The 13,098-nt window shown below is 44.6% G+C and overlaps 1 protein-coding gene across 2 annotated transcripts in view; it reads right to left on the reverse strand.

The window, feature by feature from the left end:
• LOC124619935 (zinc finger CCCH domain-containing protein 13-like) overlaps positions 1–13,098 on the reverse strand; it is a 396,933-nt gene that overhangs the window by 195,888 nt on the left and 187,947 nt on the right. For both annotated transcript variants that reach the window (XM_047146583.1, XM_047146584.1), the window contains one exon: positions 10,166–11,120. In XM_047146583.1, coding sequence (XP_047002539.1) covers positions 10,166–11,120 — 955 coding nt within the window. The remainder of the gene's footprint in view (positions 1–10,165; positions 11,121–13,098) is intronic.

Consider the following 13,098-nt stretch of genomic DNA (forward strand, 5'->3'; position numbering starts at 1 on the left):
CACAACTTCTTCCTGTTTTCTCGATTGATCTGTGTTCACTTTTTCAAGGCCTATCCACTGTGCCAACTTATAACTAAATCTGAGGGGGGTGCAATGGGGAGTTTCCCTTGTCAGATGGTTTTCAGTTTCAGTAAATCACTATGAGGAACGCTGTCACTGGCATAGGTGACCTGTTTAGGTCGTTTCTTCTGATTCATTCGTGTGTAGTGTGTGGTCGAAGCTGACGTTATCAGCTGGCCCATTCTCTGTGGTACACGAAACGAGACAGACACATAAGAAATATGAAATATGTATGCTAAATAATAGCGATGGATTATTCTGACATTCTGGAAGACAAAAAAAAAAAAAAAAATAACGATGGACGGAAGATATGGATATAATATTTTGTCGACGATGAGTTCATTAGAGACGGAGCGAAAGCTCAGATAGGTCAGGATGTGCAAAGAAATCAGCCGTTTTCTTTTCAAAAGAATTATCGCAGCATTCATCTTAATTGTTTTTGGGAAACGAAGGAAACCTACATTGGTATGGCTCGACGGGGGTTTGGAGCTCGACTATTAAGAAGGCACTCAGTGCCTTAACCACTGCGTCACCTCGCTTGGTCGTTCCAGACGAGGATGAACTAGAGGAGTAAAGATGGTTAAACGTGAACACTACCAGTAACTTACTTGCTTCATACGAGGAATCTATGGTTTCCGAGCAATTATCATCAAGAAATTTGATGCTTTGTATTAGGCCGTCGCTAAATACACGAAAAATGGAAATATCATAATTGCGAAGAATAATAATTCAAATTAATTACTGGATGCTATAGTAGTATGACATTTAGTGGTACTGTTTATAGAGATTAGTACGTGATGTTGCGCAGTGGTTATCACACAGAATTCGCAAGATGGAAGAAGGCGGTTCAGATCCTCGACTGACTATCCAAATTCCTTGGTTTCCTCAAATTTCTCACGGCAAATGCCTCCAAAAAGGTTTTGACCCGTGTCCTTCCCCCATCCTCTCCCCACACTCTGCTTCTCCATTGTCCCTAACCGCGCGAGGTGGTGGCGCAGTGGTTAGACACTGGACTCGCATTCGGGAGGACGACGGTTCAATCCCGGGTCCGGCCATCCTGATTTAGGTTTTCCGTGATTTCCCTAAATCACTCCAGGCAAATGCCGGGATGGTTCCTCTGAAAGGGCACGGCCGACTTCCTTCCCCATTCTTTCCTAATCCGATGAGACCGATGACCACGCTGTCTGGTCTCCTTCCCCAAACAACCAACCAACCATCCATTGTCCTTGACGCAGACTGATGTTAAAACCTGAACTCCCATTCTTTGCTTCTAGACACTGTGCTTTTGCAACTTTGAACTTCTGCTGCAGAAGACCTCATTTAAATAATTTCTAATGACTTTCTTTACAAAGATCGTTGTTCCCACACTTTCTGCAGTTGGAAGTAGTAAGTTAAACAAATATAGTAATATGGTACAAGACTTTCGAATGGCAACACGTAGCTTGGTGATAAATGTCACTCAATTTATCAATAGGATTCTCATTTTATACAAGTGGACTAGGTGGGTCTCGTTTCAGAACTTTCCAACATATAAATAGAATGTGGTCACAAGAGAATCCAACTCGTGTCTTTCGCTTTAGTAATAAGCAACACTGACCTTTAGGCCTAGTATTAGTTGAAAACCTGGAGTTCCAACAACTCTACCCAAAGCATGGCTAGCAACTGTTGACATGTTCCTGCTACATTCTGTGACACTAAGGAATTTGTTGGATAAGCAGGGGTAACGCTGTAAGTTGATAGCAGTTTATTGGCATAATATGGTCACAACATAATATCTGAGATCGAGTTTTAGATTTACTTTTGGGGTACTTTAGAAACAGCTCCCTCAAAATAGCGAGGTCGCAACTCAGTCTTCGGATGGGAAACGGTGACTGGAGGATCTGCGGTGCTGTCATTCACAGTTAACACTACGCGTTGGCTGAGTTAGCATCGTGACTCCATTGTTGAAACACTATTCAAGAGTAATGCCCGGAATTAAACATCATTCTATATGACCATGAGAGTTTCTTAATGCGCTCCAGTTGTTGATTTAAACAATATTCTGCTGCGAACATGACTGTTACTGTGTCAACATTAGAATCAAATCCAGCTCTTTGAACTCAGGGAATTAGAGGGCCTGAGAAATTTGTCTCTGAAAATATCGACACAAGGCATTCCGCAAGGCAACGTGCCGTTGTCCTTGGGAGTTCCGATCGTAGTGCTGCACCAGCGGGTTGGGATTTCTCCCTATCAGTTGATCTCCAGTAATAAGTCGGAGAGCCTGGGAAAGCCAGAGAAGTTCTTGTCGGGAAGTCCAAGAACGTGTACCCGAGGTGCTATTGTGCCGATTACCGACGAGGCAATTTTTGAGCTGCATGACGCCGTAAACAGAGAAACTTTTCTGTACATCTACTTCTAAGTTCATTCTCTGCAAACGACTGTGAAATGCAAGGCATGGGGTACTTCACCCTGTACAATTGATTAGATTTTCTTCTGACTCCATTCACACTTAAGATTTGGGAAAAACAACAACTTAAATGGCTGACTCTTGAACATGCCTTGTGAACATCACAATCGTCCGTTTATGCCATGCGTGTATAAGACTTATACATGCCACCGCGATAAAATAGGAAACAGTGTCGTGCTATGAAAGCCAGTAGAGTGCGTCTACAATGTATAAAACGTATAAAGAATAGCAGATGATAATGTTTGCTTTGGATAAACTCATCAACCTCTCTGGCGTAATAAACATATAAACCGCCGCCAGAGAGAAAATTGACACTCTTTTGTTTCGCTGTACGAGAAGGAAGTTGTTCTGTAATGGCATCTCTGACGCTTACCGCTTGTAAAACGAAAACGTGTGTTTTGTAAATGTATTATTTTTTGCTTAGTTTCAAAATACAATTCAACAGTTAAAATATTAACCTACTTCGTTTCTTTCTGAAAAGCTCGTCTCCCTGAATTATTGAGCAAATACTTTATTCTAACAGCCATAAGCCATTGCAGATCACTGCTGGATCGCGGCCATAAACCGCTAATAGCTTTATATTTATGTAATAATTTGCAGGCTGCACCTGTCTTCTTGAACAATATTACAGGAATAAAAAGCAGTAGAATATTTAGTCTTGTAATGATATAAACCATGAGTGCTCAGGAATAATTTTTTCTTTGCCTACGTAGTAAAATGTTCTGACTTGATCGATTTCGCTACACGAAATCTGATAAAAGTGAATGTTTTATTAAAGAATTAACTTGAAGACAAAAATTGAACAGATAACCTTAGTCGAGTTTTCTTTCATTCTGGATGCTTAAATAATAAGAATGTGTTTGTACTGGCAATCCCTCTCGATAGTGTACATTGTATGTCGAGCAAACCAAAACAATTTTATACTACTGACGTCATATACACGAAGCTCTGCCAGGCATATTTGTTTGCAAGATTAATTTTTAACAAGACTTCAAAACCTTTTGCTCACGTAATGTCAAATCATTAACATTAACAAATGCTAGGCAATTTTCTGTGCTTTGTCGCTGTATTGTTTTCACATGCCGAACAGCTGCGGCGCGCGTGTATGTAAATCATTATAGGCAATTCCGGTCGCGGAACCACAGACCAAATAAGATGAATATGATCATTCATTCTTAAACATTAGATATAAAATAAATGGAAATACAAATGTACTCTAAGAGAGGGAAGGTCACTTCACGTCACAAAGCCCTTTGATGCAATCAGATGCGCTGTAGTCGAGTGTAGCGTAGTTTGTTAGGCGAGTTTGTTAGGCACTCAAATATTAAACAGAACCATAACGATCCAAAATGGTTGGATTTGAAAAAAGAAAGTATGAGGCTGATGTGCCATGTCTTTTCGATAGTGCAGAACACCGCGAACTTCAAGAGAGGCTACGTGGTTCGAAGACAGTCCACACAATTCACACTTGATTCTCGATTTAGAGAGACATATTCGCCAAGTATCGTACCTCTTTGCGTAATGACGTTGTCAGGGTCTTTCGATCGAGTAATGCAAGTGCGTGTGTTTATGTGTGCTTGCATGGCTTTTCGTTTCTGGAGACATCTGGATGCTTGTTAGGAAGTCTCGTCAATGGTGAAATCATCATAAATTTTATTCCGATTTCAGGATGTTAGTACTGAGTGAATATGAGGTTTGCACTAACGCTTTATGCAGAGGTAATTACAGAGATATTCTCGTGATTTAATTCGATCAATAGTTCAATTGGAGCCACTTCTGGTTCGAGCAACTAATTCAACTCACAAGCATTTTTTAGTATTACTAAATTATTTTTAAATTACAGAAGGTAACCAGAATGAGATTTTCACTCTGCAGCGGAGTGTGCGGTGATATGAAATTTCCTGGCCGAACCGAGACTCGAACTCGGGACCTTTGCCTGTCACGGGCAAATGCTCTAGCAACTGAGCTACCCAAGCACGACTCACGCCCCGTCCTCACAGCTTTACTTCTGCCAGCATTTGGAAGGTAGGGGGACGAGATACTGGCAGAAGTAAAGCTGTGAGGACGGGGCGTGAGTCGTGCTTGGGTAGCTCAGTTGCTAGAGCATTTGCCCGTGACAGGCAAAGGTCCCGAGTTCGATTCTCGGCCCGGCACACAGTTTTTATCTGCCAGGAAGTTTCTTACAGAAGGTAAGTTTGCCTCCAGTTTTTCTGGGCAGCAGCTGGTCTGTCGTTTGGTTATTACGTTCCGTGACAATGTTACATTGTTAGGGAACACCCAATAGTAGATAATTCTAGATGCTAAAAAATTTCCGTTACGTTACGTGTGTGTGTGTCAGAGATGAATCATTCCCGCGGACAGTCCGATAGCTCAATAATATTATTCTATTTGGGATTTACTGACTTCCCATTAAGGGCATCCATAATTAGGGCAATTTCAAGTGGAGCTTTAATGTCCACTGCTACCAGCGAAGGCGTACCCAGTTTAACAGACACCATACAAAGCGGCGCAGCCTTAAGAATGAAGGTCTCGGCCGAATCATTCACTTTTGGGAAAAGTGGGTAGAGAAGGACCACCACCAATTTTTATAGTGGCAGCTTGTTTTTCTTTGAGGTGATAATTAAAAGTTTATGACCCCCCTCTGGTATTCCTCCGCTCGTGGTGGCAGCTGCAGCCGACGGGTACGCACAACGGAGAGGAAAGTGGTCGCGCAGACGGAGCCCGTACCGAGCGACCGCAGGGAAAGTGGCGGCCAGGCCGTGGCGTGCCGCATCGCACCACGCCGCGCCGGCTCCAGGAAGTCCAGCAGGCCGGCTGGAGTCTGGAAGACAGGCGGCGGGCTGTGCTGCCGATCTCCCCGCCTTCCTGCTGTCCGAAGAGTTTCTCAACTCACTGTAAAGTAGCCTACAGCCCTTCTGTCAGCCTGCCATGTAACGCAACCGCTACGCGGGCCACTATGGAGTGCGTGGCAGACGGTACTTTCCACGTTGCCACGTACTACGGCGTCTTCCAGCGAGCCATATGGAACTGTAGTATAAAGAGTGTTCAAATACGAAGGTACGTAACGTCGTAACAACCAAACCGATTGAAATGTGCGTATGCCGCTTTGGCATAACGTAGTGAGGCATCTACAGACGCGAATCTAGAGTCGTCAACACCCCCCAAAAAATTCGAGGCTGTGTCCTCACCAGGCAAGATGATACTTTTTTTTGTACGTCCGCCGGCCGGAGTAGCCGAGCGGTTCTAGGCGCTACAGTATGGAACCGCGCGACCGATACGGTCGCAGGTTCGAATCCTGCCTCGGGCATGGATGTGTGTAATGTCCTTAGGTTAGTTAGGTTTAAGTAGTTCTAAGTTCTAAGAGACTGATGACCTCAGGAGTTAAGTCCCATAGTGCTCAGAGCACCACAGACAACGCAGTGGTCGCCGGCGTTTACTTAACAACCGAGAGCAGTGGCTCTGATAAGTCCCGATTTCAGGTGGTAAGAGCTGATGGGAGAGTTCGGGGATGGGGCAGACCTCAAGAGTCCTTAAGCCCAAGTTGTCAACAAGGTACTGTGCAAGCTGGTGGTGGTTCCACAATGATGTAGGCTGTGTTGACATGGAATGGGCTACGTCCTCTGGTCCAACTGAACCGATCGTTGACGGGAAATGGTTACGTTCTGCTGCCTAGAGACCATTTGCAGCCATTCATGGACTTCATGTTGCGGAACAACGATGGAATTTCTGTGGATAACGATGTGCCTTGTCATCAGGTGCTAGTTGTTCAGATTAGTTTGAACATCGGGGACAATTCGAGCGAGTGATCTGGTCACCCAGATAGTACGCCATCAATACCGTCGAACATCTATGAGACATAATCGAGAGGTCAGTCAGTGCACAAAATCCTTCAACGGCAACACTTATGGGCGGCTGTAAAGGCAGCATGGCTCAATATTTCTGAAGGGGACTTCAGAATTGTTGAGCTGCTTCACTGTGGCGAGCAAAAGGCAGTTCGATACGGTAATAGAAGACATCCCATGTACGTGTACGTATGAATGTTGGGTAACCTGTGGCACAGTCTGTCAGTAGTTACAAGTTGATTGAATTATCTCATTTTCATAAGACCGAAGGAGCGATCTCTTACTTCCCAAAAGCATTCAACAGACTAGGTCGCATAAGTATTTGTTTATTTAAATCAACCGGTTTCGACAGACTTTGCCGTCATCTTCAGGTCTTAATAAGCTTTTTGTCATGGAACATTTTCATATTACGTTGGACATCACACCAAGTTGTCATGTGGGTAAAATTCAGCACATTATAAAAGGTGTGTCACAACTGAAATATTCATAAAACATTTAAAAACATAAAGCACTCTGTGGAAATGACTGTATATATATATATATATATATATATATATATATATATATATATATAGTGCTTTATGTAAAATTCAGCACATTATAAAAGGTGTGTCATAACTGAAATATTCATAAAACATTTAAAAACATAAAGCACTCTGTGGAAATGAATATATACGAGTATATATATATATATATATATATATATATATATATATATATAGTGCTTTATGTCATAACTGAAATATTCATAAAACATTTAAAAACATAAAGCACTCTGTGGAAATGAATATATACGAGTATATATATATATATATATATATATATATATATATATATATATATATATAGTGCTTTATGTTTTTAAATGTTTTACGAATATTTCAGTTATGACACACCTTTTATAATGTGCTGAATTTTACCCACATGACAACTTGGTGTGATGTCCAACGTAATATGAAAATGTTCCATGACAAAAAGCTTATTAAGACCTGAAGATGACGGCAAAGTCTGTCGAAACCGGTTGACTTAAATAAACAACTACTTATGCGACCTAGTCTGTTGAATGCTTTTGGGAAGTAAGAGATCGCTCCTTCGGTCTTATGAAAATGAGATAATTCAATATATATATTCAATATATATATATATATAGGTGGATAAATGGGCCCCCACTTTCTTTATTTTATATAACACCTTTTATTTTTAGTATAATCACCTGAAATTAACGTAAAACATTTCTCTAGTATGTCCTGCAAATAGTTACGACATGTTTTGGTTCAACTTTTTAATATTTAAAACAAAATTTTATTTTCCCTGATAGCCTGCATTTTGTTGCGTCAAGAATTTGTGCTGGTAATATGGGCCCCATGTTAATTTGAAATAAAAAGAAACAAAAATTTGAAAAAAAAATTTTATTTAATTATTGTGTATAATGAAAGAAAGATTCACTCTGAACATTGTTAATTAGTCTACTGGTGGGATGATTTCAACAGTCTATGCCTAGTCTATTCAGAATAGTCACACACATAAGCATCTTTTTACACGTTACAAGTGATCCTCTTTCAGATGCAGATAATGCACCAACTTGCCTTTTTCCCCTCAGGCCGATGACACGAGAAATTTTTCTTTGAGCCACACTAAGACCTGACTCGTCTGCCGGCCGAGTTGGTCGAGCGGTTCTAGGCGCTACAGTCTGGAACTGCGCGACCGCTACGGTCGCAGGTTCGAATCCTGCCTCGGGCATGGATGTGTGTGATGTCCTAAGGTTAGTTAGGTTTAAGTAGTTCTAAGTTCTAGGGGACTGATGACTTCAGCAGTTAAGTCCCATAGTGCTCAGAGCCATTTGAACCATTAAACCCATTAGCACGTGAAATCGAAGTTGCGGATGGCTTCAAAATAGAGATAATATTTTTGTGCCGTGACATAAAATGGCCAAACCAAGTTCGACCAGAAACTTTGCCCTTTACAAATGGATGAGGGATTTTATTTCTCGTGCAAAGCTGGTAGGCCATGCGCCTGAAGTCATTTCTGGTAAGGCTGTAGAATTCGGATTCCATTATGAGAAGATATTTAACCAGTTCGTCCTCAAGTCCCTGTGGTAAAACCGGTGGACGGCCCAGTTTAATATTAACTATTTCTTCGACCGGTTTATCGATTCGTGAAAGCCTTTGGAGTGTAGAACGAGGGACAGAGTACACTTTAACCGCTTTTTTCAACCCCATTTTTTTCTCTTTAATAGCTATAATAGCATTTGACACATTTGCTTTGTCCCACGATTGCCGTTTCGATTTTTTTGGTGGTATAAGATGTCTTCGAGGCATCTGAAACATAAAGAGTAGCAATATTTGTAAATCGTCCCATAAAATCTGATTGATTTTACGGGGCTCATAACACCAGCAGCAAAAGGGGCCCATATATCCACCCTCGACGTCTTGGGAAAAACGATTTTGCCTACGGTTAGTTTGGTTCGCAACCGACGTTAATTAATGTAAAACGGCATCCCAACAACAAGCCAAATCCGTACCTAACCTTAGTTTTAGTAATACCATGTTAGAAATTGAGTTTTATTCAAATAAACACTAAACTTTTAAACTTTTGATGACAGCGAAAAAATCCACAGCACAACTACTCACAAACCATGACAGCTACTACGTCTGCACACTCTACAGTGAAGTTAGGCAACTAGTTCTAGTAGTTCATGTGCTTTCCGCTTGAATTCGTGGCCTGTACTTCCAAATATGTAGGGGGCCCATAATACCAGCAGGGGCCCATTTTTCCACCTTTGCCACTCTCTCTCTCTTTCTCTCTCTCTCTCTCTCTCTCTCTCTCTCTCTCTCTCTCTCTCTCTCTATATATATATATATATATATATATATATATATATATGTGTGTGTGTGTGTGTGTGTGTGTGTGTGTGTGTGTGTGTGTGTGTGTGTGTGTGTGTGTGTGTGCACTTTAGTGAGGTCTACATCTAAATCTACATCCATACTCCGCGAGCCACCTGACGGTTTGTGGCGGAGGGTACTTTCAGTATCCCTATCGGTTCTCCCCTCTGTTCCAGTCTCGTATTGTTCGTGGAAATAAAGATTGTCGGTATGCCTGTGTGTGGGCTCTAATCTCTCTGATTTTATCCTCATGGTCTCTTCGCGAGATATACGTAGGAGGGAGAAATATACTGGTTGACTCCTCGGTGAAAGTATGTTCTCGAAACTTCAACAAAAGCCCGTACCGAGCTACAGAGCGTCTCTCTTGCAGAGTCTTCCACTGGAGTTTATCTATCATCTCCGTAACGCTTTCGCTATTACTATATGATCCTTTAACGAAGCGCTCTGCTCTCCGTTGGATCTTCTCTCTCTCTTCTACCAACCCCATCTGGTACGGATCCCACACCGGTGAGCAGTATTGAAGCAGCGGGGGAACAAGTATACTGTAACCTACTTCCTTTATTTCGGATTGCATTTCCTTAGGATTCTTCCAATGAATCTCAGTCTGGCATCTGCTTTACCGACGATGAACTTTATATGATCATTCCATTTTAAATCACTCCTAATGCTTACTCCCAGATAATTTAAATTAACTGCTTCCAGTTGGTGACCTGCTATGTTGTAGCTAAATGATATTGTTTCTATCTATGTAACATGAAAATGTTTCATTACAAAAAGATTTCTAAGACCTGAGGATGACAGCAAAAATTGTCGAAACCGGTTGCCTCAAATAAAGAAATATTTATGCGATCTACGTTGCTGATTGTTTTTAGCAAGTCACAAGTTGCTCTTCCCGTCGCGTGTACATCAGAGCAGTAGGCAGGCGCGCGCCGTACCTGCGAGGAGAGGTCGGCGTCGGTGCTGGGGCGGCGGCGCATGGAGTGCGGCGTGGCGCGCAGCGTCTCCTCGTCGGTGTCGAGCAGGCGGTCGCCGCGGTACTCGGTGTAGCGCGCCGCCACCGGGTCCCGCTCCTCGCCGTCCTCGTCTTCGTCGCGCCTCTTCCTGTCCGCCTCCTCCTTCTGGCCCTTCTCCTTGTCCTTCTTCTTCTTCTTGTCCTTCTTGGACGAGCCGCCGAACAGCTGCTTCACCTTGTCCATGGCGGACGAGCCCTGCTTCTTCTTCTCCTTCTTCCTGGAGTCCTGCGGCGGCGGCGCGGGCGCGGGGCCCTTCTTGCGCTGGTCCTCGGCCCTCAGGGTGCCGCCGCGCTTGATGGTGTCGGCGCGGCGCGCGTCCTCCGCCTCCGACTCGCGCGCCTCCTCCTCCGCCTCCAGCAGCCGGGCGTCGGCGGCCTTCTTGGACGGTTTCTTCTTGCGCGCGCGCCGCTGCTCCTCGGCCTCGTCGTCGCCGTCGTCGTCCTCCCGGTCGCGGTCCCGCCGCCTGCGCTGCTGCTGCTGCTGCGGGTAGTGGCGGTCGTCGACGTCGGTGTCGTCGAGGGCGGAGCGCTGCGGCGAGTGGCGGTCGTCGTAGTCGAGGTCGCTGGCCTCGGGCCCGTGCGCCAGCCGCTCCACGCGGATCAGCTTCTCCGAGGCGCGCTGCTCCTTCTGCGTGCGGCTCAGCGTCCGCGTGGTCGTCGCCTGCGCGGTCGCCGCTGTGCTGCCACTGTGCTCCCGCCGCTCGCGCACCTCCCTGCTGCCGCGCTCGCGATCACGCTCACGATCGCGGTCCCGATCGCGGCCCCTGTCTCGTTCGCGTTCTCGCTCTCGCTCCCTGTCCTTCTCTCGGTCCCGGAACTCCCTCTCCCGGTGCTTGGGCGAGGGTTCCCGCGAACGGTCTTCCGCTGGAGCATAGTGCCTGTAAAACACAAAGGAAGATCTCTCATTAGTTATTTACGTTAGGAAATGTAATATACGCTAATGGCCATTAAAATTGCTACACCGCGAAGATGACGTGCTACAGACGCCAAATTTAACCGGCAGCAAGAAGATGCTGAGATATGCAAATGATTAGCTTTTCAGAGCATTCACACAAGGTTGGCGCCTGTGGCGACACCTACAACGTGCTGTCATGAGGAAAGTTTCCAACCCATTTCTCATACACAAACCGCAGATGACCGGCGTTGCCTGGTGAAACGTTGTTGTGATACCTCGTGTAAGGAGGAGAAATGAGTACCATCACGTTTCCGACTCTGAGTAAGGTCGGATTGTAGCCTATCGCGATTGTGGTTTATCGTATAGCGACATTGCTGCTCGCGTTGGTCGAGATCCAATGACTGTTAGCAGAATATGGAATCGGTGGGGTTCAGGAGGAACGCCGTGCTGGACCCCAACGGCCTCGTATCACTAGCAGTTGAGACGACAGGCATCTTATCCGCATGGCTGTAAAGGATCGTGCAGCCACGTCTCGATCCCTGAGCCATCAGATGGGGACATTTGCAAGACAACAACCATCTGCACGAACAGTTCACGACGTTTCCAGCAGCATGGACTATCAGCTCGGAGACCGTGGCTGTGGTTACCCTTGACGCTGTATCACAGACAGGAGCGCCTGCGATGGTGTACTCAACGACGAACCTGGGTGCACGAATGGCAAAACGTCATTTTTTCGGATGAATCCAGGTTCTGTTTACAGCATCATGATGGTCGCATCCGGTGAACGCACATTGGAAGCGTGTATTCGTCATCGCCATACTGGCGTGTCACCCGGCGTGATGGTATGGGGTGCCATTGGTTACACGTCTCGGTCTCCTCTTGATCGCATTGGCGGCACTTCGAACAGTGGACGTTACATTTCAGAAGTGTTACGACCCGTGGCTCTTCCCTTCGTTTGATCCCTGCGAAACCCTACATTTCAGCAGGATAATGCACGACCGCATGTTGCAGGTCCTGTACAGGCCTTTCTGGATACAGAAAATGTTCGACTGCTGCCCTGACCAGCACATTCTCCAGATTTCTCACCAATTGAAAACGTCTGGTCAATGGTGGCCGAGCAACTGGCTCGTCACAATACGCCAGTCACTACTCTTGATGAACTGTGGTATCGTGTTGAAGCTGCATGGGCAGCTGTACCTGTACACGCCATCCAAGCCCTGTTTGACTCAATGCCCAGGCGTATCAAGGCCGTTATTACGGCCAGAGGTGGTTGTTCTGGGTACTGATTTCTCAGGATCTATGCACCCAAACTGCGTGAAAATGTAATCACATGTTCGCTCTAGTATAATATATTTGTCCAATAAATACCCATTTGTCATCTGCATTTCTTCTTGGTGTAGCAATTTTAATGGCCAGTAGTGTATATAACATAAATGAAGCGTCTAAAAAATGAGATTCACAGCAAGTGCAAAATGGCTGAGCAGGATGGCTAGAGGACAAGGATTTAAAAGCATATATCACTAGGCTAAAATTAAAGGTGCCTTTCGACAAAAGAGAACCACCTGTATGAACATCAAGAGCTCAGATGGTAAACTAGCCCTAAGCAAAGAAGGAAAAACTGAAAGGTGGAAGCAGTATATAGAGGGCCTGTACAACGAAGATGAACTTTCAAGTAGTATTGTAGAAAGAGAAGAGGACGTAGAAAGGATGATATGGGAGATACAATACTGTGAGACGTTGTCTTGAAAGGAGAATGTAATATGAACATCAACAGAGCAAAACAAGGATAATGGTATGTAGTCGTATTAAATCAGGTGATGCAGAAGGAATTAGCCTAGGAAATGAGAGACCTAAGTAGTAACAAGGCCCCTGGAGTAGACGACATTCCGTCAGAACTACTGATCGTCTTGGGAGAGTCAACCGCGACAGAATTCTTCCATCTGATGTGCAAGATGTATGAG

Source organism: Schistocerca americana, chromosome 6 (assembly GCF_021461395.2).
Source record: "Schistocerca americana isolate TAMUIC-IGC-003095 chromosome 6, iqSchAmer2.1, whole genome shotgun sequence".
Lineage (NCBI taxonomy): Eukaryota > Metazoa > Arthropoda > Insecta > Orthoptera > Acrididae > Schistocerca > Schistocerca americana.